This window comes from Gekko japonicus, unplaced genomic scaffold, assembly GCF_001447785.1.
Source record: "Gekko japonicus isolate JY-2015 unplaced genomic scaffold, Gekko_japonicus_V1.1 scaffold2589, whole genome shotgun sequence".
NCBI classification, from domain to species: Eukaryota; Metazoa; Chordata; class Lepidosauria; order Squamata; family Gekkonidae; genus Gekko; species Gekko japonicus.
Window position 1 is genome coordinate 139,796 of NW_015160915.1, and position 20,735 is coordinate 160,530.

General features: G+C 45.2%; 1 protein-coding gene across 1 annotated transcript in view; it reads left to right on the forward strand.

Annotated features, from left to right (window-relative positions):
* Positions 1-20,735, forward strand: part of LOC107121518 (zinc finger protein RFP-like) — a 42,292-nt gene that overhangs the window by 5,716 nt on the left and 15,841 nt on the right. The window contains exons 2-4 of the mRNA XM_015424434.1: positions 15,326-15,421; positions 16,162-16,392; positions 17,232-17,254. Of these exons, the coding sequence (XP_015279920.1) occupies positions 15,326-15,421; positions 16,162-16,392; positions 17,232-17,254 (350 nt within the window). The remainder of the gene's footprint in view (positions 1-15,325; positions 15,422-16,161; positions 16,393-17,231; positions 17,255-20,735) is intronic.

The following is a 20,735-nucleotide window of genomic DNA, read 5'->3' on the forward strand; positions in this document are numbered from 1 at the left end:
AACCCAACTAAAACTCAATGTTTCCTTTAATCCTATCTTCCAGCTTCAGTCTTAAGAGTCAACATAACACCCATAAATAGTGATGCAATGGTCCCAAACTATAGCTTAAAATATGAAAACAAACAAAAAAGGGTATATACATTAACAGATTACAACATCTTCTCCTAACATTTCATTACAAACAGAACCTATTTATAATTTCTCCTCAATGTCCATTCCTTTTTCAGAGACCATCATTTATCAAAGTTAGAAAAATATATTACACACAAATCATAGCATAGTTTCAGATTTTTCCCCATCTTTCTGTTGTTTCTTCCTTTTTCCCTATTTCTTTTCGATGTCTAAAATTCTTGTATTCTTGAGCTCTTAATTTCAGACTTAACCTTTTCTTTTTCCAAGTAGCAGTTGTCAGTCTTTTGGGGATTTTTACGTTTTTTCCTCCATTTCTTAACCCCTTGTTTTTTGTCACCTTCTCTCTCCTTTGTGCAAAAATCTTTAAGAAATGTCCTTTTTTTGTTTCTCTTTTCCGCTTCAGTCTTATTTGCTCATTTCACAGATGTTTTCTATGCACATCTATTTCATGCGTTACAATCTGCGTAGTCACTGGTTTCTTATCCAGTAGCTCCCTCTCCTGGCAATCATCTTGTAATTCAGATGAGGCTTGCAATTGAAGATTAAAGTCTATATTCCCTCCAGTGTCTGCAGCTTCACTCCTAAATTCTTTAAATAGGGATTTACAGGCTGTTTCAACAGCTTTAATTGTAATTGACAAAAAACTCTTAAATTGTTCATAAGTTAATTCTTCCACTGACATATTCAAGTCCCATTCTTTCTCTTCCTCATTAGTCACCATTTTCTTATTATTTTTAGCTCATTACTCTTTTACATTTTATTCACCCGCGTTGAAGTATAATGTTCAAAGTTCCCAGGTCTTCCAACAGCCTTACTTTCAGCTGGCAGTATTTCTCCGTATTATTTCTTTTATTTTATTTTTAAAGCAGTTTATATTTCTCAAATCTTTCCCCCTCTTCTCGAGACCATACGATTTGACCATACGATTTCCCCCTGTCCCTCCGTAGACGCTTCTTATACACATTGGGAGTAATTGAGGGGGGGTTACCCGAACTCTGTATTACTTTTCACATTGCATGAACATTTTCCATTTGCACTCACTTGAAGTATCTTTTCTTGCTGGGATGTGTTACTTGACGATATAAGATTAAAAACAACGGCTGGTCGTTGCTGGTGAGAAACATGGCAGCCATGTTTCCTCCGTTACTCTGCTCCTGCTTCGGGGCAAACCTGCGACACCCCCGCAATTCGCCGTCATCGGGGGTGGCCGGTAGAGCCCCCTGCTGCTCCCTTCCCTCCAGGATACCGAGCCGGGAGTCCCCGCTGGCATGGGAAACCCCCAAGGAGCAAAGAGGAAGTGGACGGCTCGAGAGACACGTCCGCTTGCAGCGCCGATGCCCCTGACATCGACCGCAAGGCTAGATCTAATGGGTGGAAATGACAAGGAAGTCGTTACCGGATAAATATCAGGAGAAACATCCTAACTGTAAGAGTGGTTGAGCAGTGGAACAGTCTGCCTCGGGAGGTGGTGGATGCTCCTTCGTTGGACGTTTTCAAGCGGAGGCTGGATTACCATCTTTCGGGTATGTTGTAGGTATGTAGGGCTGTCTTTCAGCTATGCTCCTGCAGACTAGATGACCTGCAAGGTCCATTCCAACTCTAACATTCTATGATTCTATCCCTGGAGATTTGGGGACTGAGCCTGGGGAGGACAGGGATCACAGTGGGGTACAATGCCATAGAGTCCACCCTCAAAAGCACCCATTTATTCAGAGAAACTGATCTCTATCATTTGGAAAGCAGTTGTAGTTCTGAGTGGTTTCCAGCCCCTCACCTGAAGTTGGCAACCCTTGAGGAAATGGAGGCTTTGGAGGGGCCTGGAGTAGATCCCTGCTGCAGCCATTTCAAAAGGTTTTTTGGGGGGGCTTCCGGTCGGGGAAAATGGCGAATTGACACACTTTGCAATCAGGCAGAGTGGACGGGGGCTGTTTCTGACAGTTTGGGCAAGTTTTTGCCCAACGCAGCATCCCCCAGCCAGGGGGATTGACAAGCAAGCAACTAGGTCCAAGTGGGAGTTGAGGTTGGTGAGTTTCGAGCCTCGGAGGAGGCTCGGTGCTTGCTTTGACCCCCTCCCCCAAAGCGGACGTTTGCGTACCAGCACTAAAACAGCCTACCGAGCTGACAAATCAGCATAAATCCATCATAACCTGATTTCTTAAGAACAAAGATCAAATTGGAATTAAAAGAAGCAATGCGAAAACCCGAAGATAAACATGCAAGGTAACAAAAACTTTTTGCTTACCAGAGGAAAGTTGTAGTGAAGTTTGAATCAAGCGGACAAGCGTATAGAGACTTTTAAAAAATAATCTGCTCATTTCCGCGTTTGAAAGTCTTTATCAAAGCATAAAATCGAAGAAAAAGGGAATTTGTTTAACATTCCTGTGGCTATAGAGAGATAAAGTGTGGCGTGAGAGATTGAAACTGACGTGAAAGATCGCGAGACTGTGCCAAAAGGTGTTGCAGAAAGCTTCATCCGGCTGGATTGTGTAGCTGTGGAAGACAAGTGAAGGGCAAGAGTGGGCTTGGCAAGACATTGGAGGACCGGAAGTAGATCGGAGGGAAAAAGGAGTACACCGGAAATCCAATCATCCGAAGGGACAGGAATCAGGACGTTCGAAACAAGCCTACTCTAGCCAGAAAATCATAGAGAAGTTGTGCCCGCCATTTTGAGGAGGACTAAAATTTAAAAACTTAAATTAAGACTGAAAATAAGGAGAAAATAGTGTGAAAAAGGGGCGATTCGAACAAGCCTATCTAGAAGAACAGAAATATATAAAAGTTGAAGAGTTTGATTGAATTTGTTTACCTTAAAGTTTCAAAATGGATTTAAGACAGAGAAGAAGGGCAGAATCCACATCAAGTCCGAGGATGTCTGGTAAAGACAAGAAGGAGTGGCAAGCTGCAATGGAAGCGATGGAGAAGAGAATGATGGAGGCATTTCAAAATTTGGGAAAGCAAGTGGAGCAACAGTTACAACTGCAAATGGAACAGCTGGAAGAAGCACAAGAAAAAATGGCAGCAGTGAAGGAACTGCTGTCATAGCAGTCATAGCAGAAGTGGCAGAACTGCAGTCATAGCAGAAGTGGCAGAAATCAAGAAAGAAGTTACTGAAGTTAAGAAAGAAGTTCAAAGTCTAGTAACAAAATCGACAGAGCTGGAACAAAAAACACAAGATATGGATAAAAAGTTGGAGACAACAATACAAGAGAACAAAAGATTGGAATCTGTAATGGAATACAGAGGAATGCAAAATCATCTGAGGCTGAGAGGAATTGAAGAAAAACTGGGTGAAAATATACGTCTCAGAGTGACAACAGCTTTGATGGAATATTTGGGAGAAGATCAAGGAGATATGGACTCAGGATTTGATTTGATCTACAGAGTGAACTCACAGTATGCTGAGAAAAAGAATTTGCCAAGGGATGTGATTGTGCAATTTGTCACAAAGAGAATGATAGAGGACATTTTTAAGAAGCAATTCACACAACCACTGGAGATTGATGACAAGAAGATAATAATAATGAGAGAGTTACAAGAACAATTCTACAAGACAGGAATAAATTTAAAAAGCTGGCAGACAAGTTGAAACAACTTAACATCAGATTTAGATGGGAAATACCTCAAGGAATGTCATTCACTTATCAGTCATTAAGATACACGATTAAGACAACGAGTGATATGTATAGGTTTTAGGTGGACAATCTAGACGTTTTTGGAGATATATGAAATCAGATACTATGGATTACAAATTTTTGTCTTGGAATGTGAATGGACTTAATTCGCCTAATAAAAGAAAATTAGTAAAGCATTGGTTGGAGAAGCAAAAATGTAATATAATATGTCTGCAAGAGACACATATAAAGAATCAGGACAGTAAATTTTTGATAAATAAAAAATTAGGGGAAGAATTTTGTGTGTTGGTTGCTGAAAAGAAAAAAGGGGCGGTGATTTATGTGAAAAAGGAGCTTGAACCAAGAGAAATTTTTTGTGACAAAGAAGGAAGATATGTGGGAGTGGAAGTAATGATGCATCAAAAGAAAACTCTGATAGTCAATATATATGCACCTAATGGAGCAAAAGAAAACTTTTAAAAAGATTTGATAAGGGAATTGGATCAAGTGAATTACGAGCAGATTGTTTTGGCGGGAGATTTCAATGGAACTGTAAATAACCAACTGGATCAACAAGCTAAAAAGAAAAGTGATGAGAAAATAGGAAAGTTGCCGAAAAAAAATTTAAACTGACAGAGCAAGAAAAATTAGAAGATGTGTGGAGAAAATGGAATCCGAAAATCAAAGACTTTACCTTTTATTCCAATAGACATAATTCTTTTTCGAGGATAGATATGATTTGGATGTCAGGAGAAATGGCTATGAAAACGCAAAAGGTTGAAATCTTACCAAAGAGTATTTCTGATCACAATCCAATAATTTGGACGTCAAAAGAGAAAAATAAGCAATTTCAGTCAACAATCAATGAAGATCTATTGGATAAGACAAAAATAGTGGAGACACTACGTAAAGAAACACATACTTTTTTTCAAGATAATTTAGACCAAGGTACCAGAATACAGATGCTATGGGATGCATATAAAGCAGTAATGAGAGGAATATTGATATCGTTAAATGCAAAAGATAAGAAAGAAAAATTTAAACAACAGACTGATTTACAAGATAAGATTCGACAGAAAGCACATGAGTTAAAGAAAAAACCAGGGAGCAAGAAAATTGTCAAGGAAATACACATCTTGCAAGATCAACTAAATGTGATTTTAAATCGGGAAATGTATTGGAATTTAAAGAAACTACAACAAAGATTGTTTGAAGGAGCAAATAAACTAGGAAAATTTTTGGCGTGGCAACTGAAGAATAGAAGGGAGAAAAGGTTAATAAATAAAATAATTGATGGAGATAAAGAGATTGTAGACTTAAATGGACTTAAAAGAGTATTTTTTAAAGTATTATGCAAAGTTATTCCAAAGGAAGAATGTGGATGTGGAAAAAATTAAAAAGTATTTAGAAAAAGTTGAACTGCCAGTGTTGCAACAAGTAAGTAAGGAAATGTTGAATAGTTCAATTCAGAAAGAGGAGATACTAAGTGTGATAGAAGAAGCCAAGTTGGGAAAAGCTCCGGGACCAGATGGTTTTACTGTGAAATTTTATAAGAAATTACAAGAGGAGCTAATTCCGATTTTGGAACTTTTATCAAATGAGATAAGAGAGACAAAAAGTGTGCCGGAAACGTGGAAAGAAGCCAATATATCTCTTATACCAAAAGAAGGACAAGATTTGACAAATGTGAAAAATTATAGACCAATCTCTCTCCTCAATAACGATTACAAACTGTTTGCCAAAATAATTTCAGAAAGAGTTAAGAAGTACTTAAAAGATGTTATAACAGAAGAACAAGCTGTTTTTTTTACCAAATAGACAAATTAGAGATAATTTAAGAATGGTGGTTGACGCAATTGAATATTATGACAAGCACCCAGAAAAGGAAGTTGGATTTTTATTTGTTGATGCCAAAAAAGCCTTTGACAATTTAGATTGGGACTTTATGTTCCAAGTGATGGAAAAAATGGATGTGGGACAGTCTTTTATAAACATGATTGAGGCAATATAATTGGAGCAAAGAGCAGCTCTGAATGTAAATAAAGAAATGACAGAGCATTTTAAGGTTCAAAAAGGAACTAGGCAAGGATGCCCGTTATCTCCACTGTTGTTTATTTGGATTTTAGAAGTACTATTGGGGAAAATAAGAGAAGATAAGGATATAAAAGGTTTATCACTAAAAGGTTTTTCATATAAATATCGGGCATTTGCTGATGATGTGATGTTCGTGATTGAAGAACCAATTAACAATATACCATTGTTAATGGAAAGGATAAAGGAATTTGGAGACTTGGCTGGATTCTATGTGAATAAGAACAAGACAAAATTGTTATGTAAAAATATGACGAAAGAAAGACAATTGAAGTTGCAAGAAGAAATTCAGTGTGAAGTGGTGAAAAAAACAAAATATCTAGGAATTGAATTGACAATGAAAATATTGATCTTTTTAAAAATAATTATGAAAAGTTGTGGAATAAAATATTACAAGATTTGAAAAAATGGGACACTATGAATTTATCATTATTGGGAAGAATATCAGTGGTTAAAATGAATGTTTTACCACGGTTGATGTTTCTATTTCAAACTATCCCGATAGTGAAAGAAATTAAGGTGTTGAATCTTTGGCGGAAGGAACTATCGAAATTTGTGTGGGCTGGCAGGAAACCGAGGATAAGAATGAAGGTTTTATGTGATGCAAAGGAAAGAGGAGGTTTTCAGCTACCTAATCTTAGATTGTATCACAAAGCGGCATGCCTGACATGGATTGAGCAATGGATAAATTTGGGCAATAAGAAATTGTTGGCCCTAGAAGGACACGATTGTAGATTTGGATGGCATGCTTATTTTATGGTACAAAAAGACAAAAATGGATAATTTAGTCATCCAGCAGCTGCAAGTGGAGGAGTGGGGAATCAAACCTCGATCTCCCAGTTTAGAGTCCGTGCACTTAACCACTATACCAAACTGGCTCTCAAACTGGAAGGACACTGGAGTGGGGAAGAAGGGGTTCAAGTTACTCTGAGGGTAATGGAAGTGTAGATTTTGCAAGGCAAGGCATACCTCTTGAAGATCTAGCTTGCTGCAGTAACTTTCAGGGCTGCTTGGGGGGGAACTGGGGGGACAAAATCCCCAGGGCCCAAGTCAGCTGTAGGGCCCCTGAAGCCAATGTCATGCTGCCTTCAGAATGGATCCTACTTTGTTTTCCTTCCAATGCAATTTTGCACTGCAGCCACTAGGAGTGCAGGGAAGGCAGAGCACAGTAAAGCCCAAGCTCTGCTTTCTGTTCCCTCTGCCTTTTTGCAAAGTTTACTCCAAAAAGGGAAACACTTGCCTAGCCTGCTAAACCCATCAGCCAAGCCAGCGTTGCAGCAAGGCCAGACCAGCCAGCACAGCTCAGGGCTGCTAGGTGTCGAACTAATTTGTTATGAGGGCTGGATCTGACATAAATATAACTTTGTCGGGCCAGACCATATGTACTATAAAATGTAACACGAGAATTACTAAAATTGGACTCACTAACTCCTAAATTCATTGTTTTAAACGAAAAGCTATGTGTTTTTATGACTAACTGAATACTAACTGTATTTGACCTTTCTTTCTTGGGTTTTTAGTTATAGTGTGGGTTTTCAGTTACTGTCCTGTCTCCTGGGGTTTTTTATTTTTTTTCCCTTCCCATTTTTTCTTTCTTCCCTCTTTCTTATGTAGTTGTGTAGTTGTAACAAAAAACCAATAAAACTACCCTGGTTTCAGGGGATTAAAAAAATGTAACATGAGGTACCAGAGATATAAACTTTAGAAAGATGATTTCAGAAGCCAAATGTCAATAAGCTTGGAGGTGGTGGCAGCTACTAGCATGGATGACTTCCAGAGGAAGTTGGATAAACATATGGAGCAGAGGTCCATCAGTGGCTATTATCCACAAGTTATAGATAGGAACTCTCGGTTTGGGGCAAGTGATGTTCTGTATTCTTGGTGCTTGGGAGGGGGCAACAGTGGGAGGGCTTCTAGTGTCCTGGCCCCACTAGTGGACCTCCTGATGGCACCTGGGGTTTTTTTTGCCACCATGTGACAGCGTGTTGGACTGGATGGGCCATTGGCCTGATTCAACATTGGCTTCTCTTCTGTTCAGAGGGGTAGTATGTGTGGAGATATCATTGGTAATGAGACAGGAAACCTAGGTCTCCATTTGGTCCAGGAGAATTCAGTCCAGGAGGATGCAAACACTAAATGGACATAAGTCTGAAGAAGTGAGCACTGACTCATGAAAGTGCATGCCCTGCCACAAATTTTGTGAGTCTTCAAGGTGCTACTGGACTCTTACTCTTTCTACAGCCAGAGGTCGATTCGGGGGGATCGCAGTCCCCCCGGGTGAGGTGCGGGGGGCGGGGCACATGATGAAGCCCCGCCCCCTGCTTCCGGCCGCCCCGCTTCCAGCTCTCATTCAGCCAGGAGGAGGCAGGAGAAGAGGGAGGGTAAGTTGCTTCCTCCCCGCCTCTCCCCACCCCTGCCTGCCTGGGGCCAGGGAAGGCCTTGGTGGGGCTTCCTCGCACTCCCGCCGGCCTTGCAGGTCCACCGCGGGGCCCTGATGTCAGGGTGTGTGGCATATGCTAATGAGTTATGCTAATAAGTTCCCCTAGCTCTTTTTCTATGAAATGACCCCTGTCTACAGCTATAAGAAACCACAACATTCAAAACCAGTGGGGAAACATTTTAACCTTCCAAGACATTCAGTTACTGACCTAAGAGTAGCAGTTCTCTTACAAGGGAACGTCAAAGGGAGATTAGAAAGAGAGACTGCTGAATTGCAACTGATAATGAAGCTCCTGGGCTGAATTGAGACCTAGGCTTCTTCTCTCATTACTAATGGCTACTATTGTTATTTGGGATCTGAAATCACTTCATTCTCCGATATGACAGATGGACTCACATTCTAGCTCAGGGGTATCAAACCTAAGGCCCGTGGGCCAGAACCGGCCATCCCAGGGCTTTAATCAGGCCCATGGCTTTCTTCTCTACCCCCACCCCTCCCCTGCCTGTCCTCACCCTTCCGAGGGAGATTGAGGCTGCTGAACTTCCCAGCTGGCTGGGCCTCGTCTTCACTGGTTTCTCCTCCAGCAGAAAGGTCCTCTGGGCTAAAGCCCCCCCCCCAAATGCAAAGAAAATGAGGAATTGATTTTCCTTTAAGGTCTCTGGGCCCAGACAGACTACCCCAGGATTAGCAGCTGTGTTCTGGGAATGGAATTCCAATCTGGAGGCTGTCATTCCAGTCCCAGAGTAGTCTATCTGGGCCCAGAAGCCTTAATGGAAAATCTATTCCGCATTTTCTTTGCAACTTTTTTTGAGCTGCAATGTATTTCAGTGGAGTGGAGTTTCAGTTTCCAGTGTTTATATGCCAGTTAAAGTTGTCTGCTTGCAAATAAAGGGCTGATGTGTTGAGCCATCTTGTCTCTACTGAATGGACCTGAGAACAGGTGACTGAATGAGTATTCCAACCTGGGGAAGCCAAACTGGAGAGCCAGTGCTACTCTGAGTAGACGGGGAGGGGGGGCTTGCAATGCCCAGCCATTTCATGTTTTCCTAGGCTCAGAGCATTTTATATTTTTAGTTTTTATTTTTAGTTTCTACTGATATCGTAATGCTTTTTCTTGATGTTTTATTTTTAAAAATTGCATTGCCAAATCCCACTATCCCCCCCCCCTTCCATTTTAGGTAGGCATATTTTAAGGTTGGGGGAGGAGTCTGGGAGGTGTCAGTTATCAAAGACTGTTAAATAAAATACAGCAAGAGCAGAGGTCATTTCGGGGGATCGCAGTTCCCCCGGGTGAGGTGCGAGGGGGCGGGGCACACGACGAAGCCCCGCCCCTTGCTTCCTGCCACCCCGCTTCCGGCCCTCATTCAGCCAGAAGGAGGCAGGAGAAGAGGGAGGGTGTTGCTTCTTCCCCGCCTCTCCCCACCCCTGCCTGCCTGGGGCCAGGGAGGGCCTTGACAGGGCTTCCTCGCACTCCCGCCGGCCTTGCAGGTCCACCGCCCGGCCCCTGATGTCAGGGGGTGTGGCATATGCTAATGAGTTATGCTAATGAGTTCCCCTAGCTCTTTTTCTACGAAACTACCCCTGGGCAAGAGTGTTACTATTTTAAGCATGTTTGTAATTTTAAGCTTTAAAAAAGCTTTAATTGTGTTTGTCAGTGTCCTTTATAATGTTAATATCTTTGCTGCCTGGCATTTCATTTTAAAACACACATGTCTTGGCCTGACAAAAGTCCCATTTATGTCAGATCTGGCCCTTGTAACAAATGAGTTTGACAATCCCTGTTCTAGCTGTATCTGAAGAAGTGACTCATGGGAAGCTCATGCCCTAAACAAATTTTGTTAGTCATTAAGGTGCTCTCTTCCACTAATAAAGACTGCAAGCTGTGCTCTTAGGTTTCTTTTATTTATTTTCATCTGTTAAAACTGGAAAGGGGATCTCTCCAAGTGAAATAATGTGCTGCTTTCAGACTGGACAAAATCCACTCACTGCTAGTGATGATAATAAGAAATTTAAAGGGGGGGGGGGTTGATGTGAAGAAAGGCAGCCAGTGCGGTGGAAGGGGAGAGAGGGAGACCACATGTTGGATTATACGGGACCATAAATGTATTTTGAAATACTTAGCCATCTACTTCCAGTCATTCCCCCATGGAATCCAGTTCAAGTGTTGTAATTCCTAATCATGGTCTTTTTGAAAGAAAATAAGGTCCCTGCCACACGGGGGGGAAAGGAACGGGCGAAAGTGCGGCTTTATAAAGCCACACCAAAAGAAATACACGGCGGCGGGATCACATTGATCCCCTGAGCCGTGGCACATTCTCTCCCCGGCAGGATCAGATGCCGGGGGAAGCGACAGTAAGGAAAGGGAGACTGCCAAACTGCGCGTGTCTGAGCGTGCGCAGTTCAGCCAGGAGCCGGGGATGCGCCAGCAAAAGAATGCGCCGGCGATCCCACGGCCGGCCTTTGATGCGGCATGCTGGAAAAACCACCTAGGTAGGTGGTTTATTTTTGCTGCGGCTTTTCGGGTGAAGGGCCGGATTGGGGACGGGTGCGCAATGCTTCCCTGATGTTGCGGTGGGATCGTGCCCATTTGCTGCGCCCCCGATCCGTCCCTCTCCCGGCCCAAAACCGTTCATGTGACCGGGGCCTAAAATCCCAAATTGGCACAAAGAAATCTAGTCTTAAAAAAAAACCTTTTTCAGAATAAGCCAAAATAATTTCCCTTTAATTCCCCTTATCCCAGATGCATCTCTTTCCTGCCCCCTTCCTTTTTTAACATGCTCTGTGTGTGTGTGATCAGGTCTCAAAGTAAACGGCAGAGCAGGGCTTGTCAGAAGAATCTCCCCCCCTCCCCCCGGAAGTATACATGCACAGAAAAGCTTATACCTGGAATCAAACTTTGTGGATCTTAAAGGTGATCTTAAAGGATTCCCCCTCTCTCCAAACAAGGGAAGAGAGGCTTAGCAATGCAACAGCAGCCCTGGAAGAGGAAGCAGGAGAGAGTGGAAGGCTCTTTTCCTTTCGTGATATGCCTTCATTTCTCTCTCCTCCCTTCTCATTCGTTCCCCCCTATTTGTCAGTCTTGGTCTCAGTGCCGCATTCCTATCCTTCTTATGGTTGCCAAGTGGCCTGGAGAGAAATGTGATGTCCCTTTAGTAAGTTATTTACCACCCATTATGGGAGCCCAGGGAGTGAAGGTGGCATGGCATAAACCCGACCTCATCAGATCTCAGGACCTAAGCAGGTTCAGCCCTGGTTAGTACTTGGATGGGAGAACTCCAAGAAAGACAGCAGAGGAAGGCAAATGACAAACCACCTCTGCTTTTCACTTGCTTTGAAAGCCCCTTGCCAGGATCCCCAATACGTCAGCTGCCACTTGAAAGCCCACCTGGGAATCATCCCTGTGTGACTGAAACATGCAGAGCAAGCCCTCCTTCTTAGACCAAAGAAACAGGAAGGGGGAACAGAGAGTCATGCGATGTGCTAGTTGAGGAATCACCAGGTTGCAGCTTCCAAACCCCACTGGTCTGACTTAGCTCTATGGCAGGGGTGGCCAAACTCGCTTAACGTAAGAGCCATATAGAAGAAACATCAGATGTCTGAGAGCCGCAAGGCATGAACAAATATTACACACATGTTTTTACTGGAATATATGCAAATTTGTTTTTATTAACATTAAATAAGACTGCCAGAAATAAAAACAAAAGTAGTAAAAACAGATATTGGTCCCTGCCACACGGCAGGAAAAAACCCGGGCAAAGTGCAGCTAATCAGAGCCGCACCAAAAGAAACACGCTGCGGCGGGATCACATTGATCCCCTGAGCAGCAGCGCATTCCCTCCCCAGCATGATCAGATGCCGGGGAAAGCGACGGTGGGGAACGGGAGACTGCCGAACTGCACATGTCTGAGCATGCGCAGTTCAGCCAGGAGCCGGGGATGCACCGGCAGAAGGACGTGCTGGCGATCCCACGGCCGGCGTTGATGCGGCCACGCTGGAAGAACCACCTCAGTAGGTGGTGTTTTTTTGCTGCGCCTTTTCGGGGGTTGGGATGGATCGGGGACAGGTGCACACCGCTTCCCAGATGTTGCGGTGAGATCGCGCCGGTTTGCTGCGCCCCCAATCCGTCCCTCTCCCGGGCCAAACCTTTACGTGTGACCAGGGCCATTGATAATGATATTTAAAGAGACAAATGCTTTCTCCAAGCCAGCCGGGGGGGGGGGTATTTGAGAACACATTTAAAGTTTCTTTCTTTGCCCCCCCCCCACTCAGGCCTACCCAGGGAGGGGAACACTATAGCTAGGGAAAGGAAGGGGGGGAAGGCATACATCCCCTTCACTTTCCCAGCTACCTCTGCTCTGTGGAGCAGTGGACACAAAGCAGGTGGGGTGGGGGATGAGAATGTCATCATGCAAGGCCCTTTGCACAGTCTCCACTCACCCCCCAAATGCCCCCACCCCACCAATGCTCCTGGCTGACAACCCTAGCCATTCCTCCATGGCAAAGCATGAGCTTTTTTATTATTTTGGAGCTCCCAGGTGAGTTCCCGGGCATTGCCCGCTTTAGCAGGATGGCAACGACCTGGACCCACAGATCATTCATCTTCCCAGACCTTGCAGAAGCTCACATAATGTGTGATTTGACATTCTAAGTTTGGGTTCTGTCCAGTGCTAGTAATCCTGTGAACAGGGTCTCCTTCTTGCAGGGGTTCCAAATGAGGCTGCCACAGGAGGGGAAGAGAGGTTAAATCGGGGCTTTGTTCAGAATTGGGGTTCCAACTCCATGTGAGTCATTTTTCATGGGGAAAAAACTCTGGGATCTCTGTTCACAGTGGTTAGTCAAGCCCTGTGCGTGAAGGAGTCTGAGAATGATTGGGAATTGGGAATGCTCTGAACAAATCCCGTGAGACCTGAGTCCTACACTGTGTACTTAAATCCAGATTGCAACTGGCTCTAGTAGCCCTTTCAGTCTCCTTGTAAGATACAATGCGATTCAGGAGTCTCAGGGATATGGAAGGCCTCAAGGGAGAAACTTGAGATATGGAAGGCCTCAAGGGAGAAACTACACATTACATAAGAGATTCGTGGGGGGGGGACACCTGGGGGGAGATTTAATTCTGTTGGGGTCATGGCACTACCACACTCAGTTTTTTCACTTTCCCCCCTGCACTTTTTGCTTAATAGAATTTGTCTCTTGTATAACAATGCAGCTCTTAGCCACAGCTGAGGGAAAATACAATCAGCATATAGAGCAGGGGGTCCCCAACATGGTATTCGTTTGCGTCTTGGTGCCCTACAAGTGTTTTTAGAAGTGGGTGGGGCCAGATGGGCCTCTTGCCCCACAAGGCTTTTGATTGGCTACTAAAGCTCCAACTGACTATGCAGATTAAAATAACGTCATTTCAGCAGCAGCCGCCTCCACGGTTTGTTTCATTCTCACTCCTCTTTCTCAGTGTATTTCTTAAATTACTGCTCTGCTCCAATGTTATTGGGCTTCTTTTATGTGTTTCTCTGTGCTTCCTGTGGCAGCCATTATGGGCTTTGGCTCCACCTCTTTCAGGCATTCTGGGAGTGCTCACCTCCCTGTGTCAGAATTCCAAAGGTGCCCAGAGACAACCAAACACTGGGGACTGTTCACCACAAAACCTGGCTCCCAGTTCGAGTTATGATGGGGAAATTAGCTATGGGACCATTTGCTTAATAGGTGCGCAAGCTAGGGATCGAAACTCCAGCTATACCAGAGTCAGCATCCACTCGGAGCAACAGAAAAGAGACAGGAATATCTTTTATGGAATTTATTGAAGAAGAAGCCCCTAATACATTCTACTACTTGGTAAAACTATTAAAACACACGTACACAGAGAAGCGCTAGGAAAGAAAGGGTTGAGATGACCTTAAGAGATCAGAGACGATGGAGGATGAAGTGTTGGTGGAGGGGTTAGGCAATTAAGAGCCTTGACTTCATTAATGGCTGGGTTAACACAGGAACAGTGATGGTGACCATGTTGGCTCTGGTATCAAGGGTAACGTCCAGAGGTTTGATAGAGCTGAAATGCAGGTACATAGGTGCCCTTTGTGATGCTGAACCTAAGGCATTGCTCTTGCATGATGGCAGGTTCGTGGTTGTAGCATCTGGGTCCGATGGCTGAAGGCATCAGGGAGACAGTCCTTAGAACATGTCCAGGCTTGCTGGCTTTCAGAGAGGGTCTTTGGCTTTGCCCTGTGCCAACTTCGGCCATATCCTGTTTGGGCTTCTGTCTTCTATGTGGCAAGGAGAGGCTTTTGCCAACAGGACCCCTGATATAGCGGCTCTCAGAGATTTGAGGGACCCTCCCCCCCAAAACACACTGTCATGATCTGGGCTGTGCCACCAGAGGCCTACTAGGCCCAGGGAGGCTGGCTAGCAGTAGGTGAGGCTGGGCCTACAACTCCCAGAAGCCCCTGGGAGGTTTTGTAGCCAAAATGGACCAATAGGAAAAGAAGAGGGCTGGGAATAAAAGTTCTGGAGCAGCAGGAAGAGCTGTTCTTTCTTCCAGAGGGCAGAGCCAGAAGGAAGGCTGCTGCAGGAGAAAAACCCTCATCCTGAGGGAGGGGTGAGTAGTGTAAGGCCACTTGAGATAGTGAGCTAGGGAAAGTAAATTTAGATGCGTTAAGGCATTTTATTTCTTTTCTTTTCACCCACTTACTGTTATTATTCTGCACCTTGTTGTTTGACCTCCTATAAAATAAACCTTTTCCTTGTTTTACTCTGCCTGGTCCTCACGCCTGTTATTCGGCCTAAAGGGAGGTCTGAAGGTCTTTGGAGGGTGCTCTGGGCCTTCTCAAGGGAACCTAAATCCAGAGTGGTGGCAGCGTCAGGTGACACCCCACCTGAGCCCACACACACTCATACGCAAGACCTTGCAGGGCAGGGAACAGCGCCAAGTGTGTCATTTCAATGAACCATTTCTCTTTTTCTCTCATGTTATACTTTTTAATGCATATGCATAGTAAACCTTAAAAACAAAACAAACAGGAACTAATCCAGAAGGTCTGTTAATTTTTCCCCCCTTCAGGATAAAATCTTCAGGTGCATGAAGACTCTGAGGACTGAGAGGGAGGAAATTCTGGAATATATACAAGACGTTGAAGATGAAAGCAGAGAATTGCTTGTAAGTGCCCCGATTGAAGTTAACAAGAACTGGGATTAATATCTCAGAAAACAAATGCAGGAAGAGTCCGAAACTGCAAGGTAGTCCCAGTCCTCAGAATAGATATCTGTCACAGAGTCACAGAAAATAGTCATCAGAAGCCATTCTAAGGGCCAAACTGCATGTCGTATTCCTCTTTTCATGAAGATTCTTTTCTTTTACAATAGCCACAGAAGCTGCAATCTGGATCAGGAGGAGTAGGAGGAGGGGTTTTTAAAGCATTTATCACTTCACTCTTTTGGTAAAAAAAATTACACACACGCACACATATTGGTGCATGATATACACAAAAAATGCAGATGGTAAAACAATGCAGTTTTGTTGGGAAAACTTGAGAGAAGGTAGGATTAAGATCCCCTCTTCAACCTGTGCTGGTCTTTGCTGCATTTTGCACAGGTGAAGTGATCCTGTGGAAAAACTACTGATAACCGAACAGCATGTTGGGCTCTGGAATGGAATCGCCCTTGGGAATGCTCGCATATGTGTATGTAGTCATTTAGAAATGTGTACCCAACTATTCTTTGGAGACCATAGAGTTTTGCCCAGATGCCAGACCATCCTTGATGTCTCCGCTGACATCATCTTTGGGCACACATGGAACGATGTCAACACCATTTTTCTCCCCGCTAGCCAGCTGTGAAGGTGTGGGAACCACCCACTTGTGGGAGATCCTTCCTTCCTGCCTTCCTTCCTTCCCGTAGAAAAGAACAGTATCAACAAGACAAGACACAGTGGCTGAGTTCAGAACACTACACCAGATGCTGGAAGAACAAGAAAACGAACTGCTGGCCCGGATAGAAGAGGTGGAGAAGGAGGTAGCCAGAAAAACAGATGAGCACCTGGCCAGACTCTCTGAGGAACTCTCCTCTCTCGAAAGACTGATCCAGGAGATGGAGGAGAAGCATAAGCAACCAGTGAATGAACTCCTGCAGGTAAGATTTAGTAGAAAATATTCAGTCATCCTCAACTGGAGAGTGTTTGCAAACTTTTTCTGATGAAAACAGGGCCACACTGAGAAGACAAATCTCCAGTCCTTGAGTGAAGTGAGGTAGGCCTGAAGGGATTTCTGTAGCCTTCAACTACCTGGCAAAGATTCTCCATTCCCCTGCCTGTCATCACCACCATGAATGCAGAGTCATTTGCTCTGGCAATGCAGTGCCTCCACATGAGAGTTTTGTGTGCAGTTTTCTCCATCAGCTGCCATTACCACTGTAATACACCCCCCCCAGCTGTGCCACGGCAGGGCTTTCTAAGAATTGATAGCTGCTATCTCCCCATAGCACAATCCCATAACAATGTATTGCCACAGTCTGCTAGTTCCTCTGACTACCCAGCTGTAACTCCTTCAAAGAAGTGGCTAGCACTTTTTGTTGCATGGCCCGTCCCATTATATCTCTGCAATGAAAAGGGCTAGAGACCTTTTTCTCAAAATGAAAGCTATTGCATGATATTAATTAGCAGTTGAAAAACTTTAGTGGCACAGCAGGGAAAACAGCAGCCTTGTTGGGCTGACGGATGGCAAATGGTACTCATGTGAGGGGAACCTCGAAAATGTGCCCTTTCCCATCCAGATGGTGTACTTAACACACTTGGATTGCATTGTTTGAAAAGAAATGTGCTGAGGACATTGAAAAGGATGAAAAGGGGATAAATGGAGGATGAGGAAACATGAGTCTTCCAAATAAGCCCACTGCAGAAAAAAAACTCCCTTGCGCTTTTGTGGTCCACAGCAGCCACTGAGTTTTCTTTTCTTTCTCTTTCTTCCTTCCAGGATGTCAGAGGCACCTTGAAGAGGTAAGTGGATCCCATTCATTTCCCTTCGTCATTTTCAAAGTCTGTGGATAACATCCAGTTCCAAGCCTTGTGTCGACATGGCACAGAGAATGAGCTCTTGGGGGAGGGGTGGAGTCTGGAGAGGGGGAGTATCGCTGATGGCGTGATGTCACTTCCACATAATCACCTGGAAGTCAGGTCCCACACTTCTCTAGGAATTTGCCCATCTCTGCGGTAACAATCGTGGAGATTAGAGAAAATTCCTAGAGTGGTATGGCTGGTAATTCAGAAGTGACATCACTATGTCTGTAATCTCACTTCTCTCCACCCCCCACCACTCAATTTTTGGCTCAGTTCATCAGGTGTTTTGGGGTGGGAGTTTCCCTGTCACGAACAGGCAACTGTCAACCCTCAGACAGCCTGAGAAGCGATTGGCCCTTAGGCTCCAAGTGAAAGCATGCAGAACTCCATGTTGTTAGATACGAGACTCGAGGCAGCAGGTGAATAGTGATAACAGCTTTATTGAACACGAAGTCAGAAGAACCAGAACGAGACAAACTATGGAGCAACAGGCTCCTTTTTAAATAGTCCAGGCTTGGCAAGCCACGCCCACATGTCAGCTAACGTCCAATCAAATACAGTACATAAAGACCAATCATTTTGCTTCCCTCCAGAACTTCCTTTGTTCTGATAAGTCAGTTTACAATACCTTGTCAGACTCAAGCTCGATACTTTCATACATTATATTACATACACAACAATCCTCCCCCCTGAGACAACCCTTGAACAGTCGTAATCTTTCAAGTAAGCAGGACGCTGCTTGACCCGTTGGGATTGTCTGATATTTACCGTTGGTGGGGTAGGAGGAAGAGCTTCGGGCTCCCTGTGAGCTCAGTTTGATTCCTTACGGGACTGAGTGTCCGAGGCCGATTGCCATAGTCGTGGCTCTGCTCACCCTCGACTATGCCTGAGGGTTCCAGTGCTTGGAAGCCCTCAGCCCATTCGGAGTCCGGAGACTCTACCTGACTGTCCGAGTCAGGTACATCAGCCACCTGGGGAAGGGAATCAGGGATTGAGTCAGCCCACTGTTTGCGCAACTGATCCACATGACGCTTCTTTACTCAACCATCATTTACTTTTACAGTATAATGGGGGGACCTGAGGACATGGGTTACTGTGCCTGGTAACCACTTGTGTCCGCTACCGTAATTCCTCACATACACTTTCACCTTCAACAAACACCCTGGGTTGTTCAGTGGACTCACTGTTCGGTGGCCTGGCTGATGTTAAGTCCGAGTGCATCCGATCTAGCAATGTGGGCGTCGGCCCATTAGCAGCTCTGCCAGACTCCGCCCCGTCACAGAGTGCGGCGTGATGTATTGGTGCAGTAAGAAAGACACCACTTTCTGGCCCCAGTTTCCCTGCACCAAATGACCCAAAGTCTCCTTTGTGGTCCGCACCATTCTTTCGGCTTGCCCGTTTGCTGCCGGGTGGAATGGTGCGGACGTGCTATGGGCAATGAGGTTTGCTGCCAAAAAGTCTTTGAATTCAATGGCTGTGAAGCATGTCCAATTGTCAGACACCAGAGTGTCTGGCACCCCGTTCACTGCAAACAGTTTACGCGAAACATTAATGACTGTTAACGTGTCTGCGTTGATCTTTGGCCACCAGAAATACCCTCTGGCCAGTCCCTTCATGCACACGATGCCGGGGTGGCATTCGTGCAGAGCCTCTAAGACTTGTTCCCTTAGCTTTGGGGGAACCACCACCCTGTTGCCCCATAGCAAACATCCCCAGTGCATAGACAATTCATTTTGCCGTGATGCAAACGGCTTAAAGCAATCATCGACACGCCCCACCAGCCACCCCCTCCACACCCAGTTAAGAACCCTGGCGATAGTGGGGTCCCGGGTGGAGGCGGTCGCAATGTTCGATGCATGCACCGGAGGTTTGGCCAGTTCCCCGAGGGGCATCACCTTGTAAGCCGGTGCAGGGTCATTGTCCAGTTCTGGCAGGGGGCAGTGGCTGAGGGCGTCGGCATGCCCCATGTTCTTTCCTGGCCGGTGCTCTAGGACATAGTCATAGGCAGATAAAAATACTATCCATCATAACATCCACGCAGACAAGACGTGGGGTGTCTGGCGGTCCGGTGCAAAGATTCCAAGGAAGGGTTTGTAGTCCGTGGCCGTAACGAACAGTCTGCCATACAAAAAGTCATGGAACTTTTTTACGCCAGCCACTAGCGCCAAACCCTCCTTGTCAATTTGGGCATAGTTCCTCTTGGCCACCCTGGCCAGTATCCGAGAGTAATAGGCAATAGGTGCCTCCCTGCCGTTAGCCAGTATATGGCTCAACACTGCCCCCACCCCATAGGGAGATGCGTCCGCCGCCAAACCCAGTTGCTTGGCCTCGTCATTGTGGGTAAGGACCGCCTCGGATGACAACAGCGATTTAATGGCGGTAAAAGCCTGGTCGTGCTGAGGGCGCCATTCCCACTTCGCCCCCTTGTTGAGGAGGCAATGCAATGGTTCAGCTATTGACGGCTTATGAGGGTGTCGTCAACCTGCCATTCTGTTTTCTGTGACCTCTGTGTACATATTCTTTCCCTGTTGCACCCGGCTTGGTTTCTATCATCCTGCTCCTGCGTTGGAATGCAAAAGATAACTGCTGGAGGTTGTGTGGGGGAGAAGATGCTGTAATGCTTGGCTATTGCTTTTCCCATGACTACTGCACCTGTGTTATGTCTAATATCCTGCCTGGTTCCCATGGACTGGGCGCGCAACCGTTCCATTAGCCCGCCAGCGGGAAAGTTATTCATTGGACCTGTATCTTTTTGAAGTTCCTTTATTATGCTTGATCTAACTGTGTATCCCCAGTTCTAACAAAGAACGTGTTTGAGTATGTCGTCAACGCTTTGAAATAAATTTTGCTTTTCTTAAAACGTGGATTTATTCTCGATGCTTCTTAAAACGTGGATTTATTCTCGATGCTTGGGGATCCAACACAGCAGCAGGTTTCACCCTTCTCTCTGGACCGACTGCTGCCAACCAAACACAAACCAGGTGGGTTGCGCTACAGAAGAGGTAGACCCATCTCCCCTTAGGCAAGGAGTTTTGGTGTCTCTGCGGCCATAAATACAACCCACCTCTATCCAGTTTTCCACAGAGGTCTCTCCAATGCCTTCAGGAAAGCCTATATAACAAGGGAGGAAGAACATAGCAATGGCCACTCATGGGCACACAGTTGCTATTCATGAGGTTCCTTCTTTTTTTGTATTTTTTAATTTGTGTGTGTATGTGTGCGTGCGCATGTTTCTGCCCTTGCCTGGAAGACATGGCAACCTCTGGTGACTCCTAATGGGGCACGGAGGAAGTTCAGAGAAGTGGCTTGATAGCCTCCCAGCCCTGGTATTCTCTGGAGGTCTCCCATCCAAGGACTTGCCAGGGTCGGCCCTGCTTAGCTTCCAAGATTTAATGAGACTGGGCTTGCCTGGGCTATCCAG